Raw genomic sequence first — 2,628 nt, 5'->3', positions numbered from 1 at the left:
CGCTCTCTCTCACACACACATATACACACACACACATACACATATACACACGCATACACGCACACACTCACACACAGACAGAGGGAGAGTGTTTTGGTGGCACCATGCCCCTTTGCCCTCGGTCACTCCCCTCCGGGGCTGGGTAGCTGAAAGAGCGGCTGTGACCTCCTCAGCTTTGGAGGGGGGGTCGGCGGCTGCGGAACCCACTTCTCTGGCACGTGCGGGGCACCCTGCAAAAAACCGAGAGACGTGTGTCAAAAAAAGGGCAGGAAAACATCCTGGCTGGGGTCCCGCTGTGTCTCCGTCTCTCTCCCTTCCTTCTCAATCCCCTTTCTATATATCTCCCTCCATTCCCTCCCCCATCTCCCTTCTGGCTCATCCCTCCAAGTCTGTTTCCCGTTCTTCCAGGCCTGTCTTTCGATTTCACCCTTAGCGACAAATCCTCTTCGATGTGGGCTGGGGTTGGGAGTTGGGCCCTGGCACTGAAACTGCGGACTCCCCCTCCACTCACTTCTCGATAGCTCCCCACACAAGAACAGGGGCGTGCAAAAATGCTTTCTCAATCATCCACCTTGTCAACTCCCCTCAGAACCCAACGGGCTCCAATCAGATTACCACCATGTTCCTCTGAACCTACCCCCCTGCCCCCGGGCACAGGCCCAGCCATGCCCCAGCTGAGCGAACCATCTCTAGTGCCAATGTATCCCTCCTTAAAACAAACAGAACAAAACTGTGCCCTGTATTGCAGAGATGGTTTCCTCTCTGTCTACAGTGAAACATCCTTCCTTTAACATTCCAGTCCCTTTTCAAAAGTGACCGACTTTCCATTTTGCTTTCTAATCACTTGATGCTGCTACAACTTTTTGTCGCTAATGTTTTGTTCCTAGCTTTCTTGTTGCTAAATTTTGCTTACTTTGACTAGAGGGTTTGGAGAGGTTGGATAAGACTGGTTTCACTGGAGGACCTTAATAGAGGCTTATGAAATTAATTATAAAAATACACTTTAGGCAAATAGCAAAAAGTCTGTTCCCTAGGGTGGGGGAGTTCGAAACTAGGGGGCATATTTTGCAGGTGAGAGGAGACAGATTTAAAAGGGACCTGAGGGGCAGCTTTTTCACACAGGAAGGTTCGTGCGTGGAACGACCTGCTAGATGAAATGGTGGGTGCGGGTACAATTTCAACGTTTAAAAGACATTTGGACAGGTAGATGAATAGGAAGGGTTTAGAGGGTTGTGGGCAAAATGCAGACAAACGGGACTAGTTTAGTTTGGGAAACTTGGTCAGCATGGATGTGTTCGACCAAAGGGTCTATTTCCGTGCTATATGACTTTATAAATCTATAACGTATACTAATTTTTTGTTACTAACATTTTGTTACTAACTTGTGCTAACTTTTCGTCGCCAAATTTTTGTTACTCCTTTTTTGTTATTAACTTTTTGTTACTAATTTTCTGTCACCAACTTTTTGATACCAACTTTTCATTGCTTTCTTGTAACTAACTTTTTGTTGTGAATTTTTTGCTGCTAGTTTTCTTTCTAACGTTTCGTTGCTGACTCCACGTATCAAGACTCCCAAGTCCCTCTGTACCACAGCATTCCGCAGTTTCTCTCCGTTTAAGTTATAATCTGCTCTTTTCCGTCGTCCCTCACTGGCCAAGTTCACAATTTCTTGCATTGCGCTTGGCAGGTTCCTTTTCCCTCCCCTCTTGGTACGTTCTTGGTATCAACACGAGAGAAAGCGTAGCTGTTGTACAGGTCCCTGATGCAGACTGTAAGTAGGGGAGTCTAGCTCCTCTCTCATCACCCCCGCCCGTGCACACCCCAGCACTGACACTCCTGTCTCCTCTCACGCGGCACTCAATTACGTGGCCAGTTTGCGTGAATCATCCTCAGTGCTACCTCGGTCGTATCCCTCTGGCTCCCATTTTCGTAATGTTTGTTCTTTGGAGGGGGCCGCGGGGGACTGTCACAAGAACCCAGTGAGTTCTCCTGGTCTCTCTGCAGCGCGGGGTAACCTGTAAAAGAGAGACAAGGGTCAGGCGAGATCCAAAATGAGACCACTGCGTCGGACACAGGGAGCAGATCAGGCAGAAATTAATGGGACGTCGATCGCCATCCAATTTCAGGGGTCAATGGGTGCCCTTGCTGGGAGATGGTCAATGCCTGGCACTTGGGTGGCGCAAATGTTAGTTGCCACTTAGAAACGTCAGAGCAGGGGTGGGCCATTCAGCCCTTCGAGCCTGCCCCACCATTCAATACAATCATAGGCTGATCATCCAACTCAGCCCCCTTTCACCCTTCGATCCCTTTAGCCCCAAGAACTATATCCAACTCCTTCCTGAAAGCTTCCGATTTCTGTGGCAGAGAATTCTACAGACTCCCCCCAACCCCCTAACTCTCTGGGTCAAAACATTTCTCCTCATCTCAGTCATATCACCGTATCCTTAGACTATGACGCTCTGGTTCTGGGCTCTCCCCTGGGTCATCGGGAACATCCTTTACCCTGTCTAGTCCCTGTTAGCATTTGAAAGGTTTCTATGCGACCCCCCCCCCCAACCCCCCGCCCCTAGCCTCAGGATACGGTGATATGACTGGGATGTGGAGAAATGTTTTGACCCAGAGAGTTAG

General features: G+C 49.2%; 1 protein-coding gene across 1 annotated transcript in view; it reads right to left on the bottom strand.

The window, feature by feature from the left end:
- The window catches only part of LOC109924524 (dedicator of cytokinesis protein 5-like), a 9,512-nt gene continuing 6,884 nt past the window's right edge, over nt 1–2,628 (bottom strand). The window contains exons 5-6 of the mRNA XM_048618493.1: nt 1,900–2,015; nt 1–230 (exon numbers count right to left, since the gene is read on the bottom strand). Coding sequence (XP_048474450.1) covers nt 123–230; nt 1,900–2,015 — 224 coding nt within the window. The 3' untranslated portion in view covers nt 1–122. The remainder of the gene's footprint in view (nt 231–1,899; nt 2,016–2,628) is intronic.

Source organism: Rhincodon typus, chromosome 40, assembly GCF_021869965.1.
Source record: "Rhincodon typus isolate 14 chromosome 40, sRhiTyp1.1, whole genome shotgun sequence".
Taxonomy (NCBI): domain Eukaryota; kingdom Metazoa; phylum Chordata; class Chondrichthyes; order Orectolobiformes; family Rhincodontidae; genus Rhincodon; species Rhincodon typus.
This window is presented reverse-complemented; position numbering and strand designations above follow the sequence as displayed.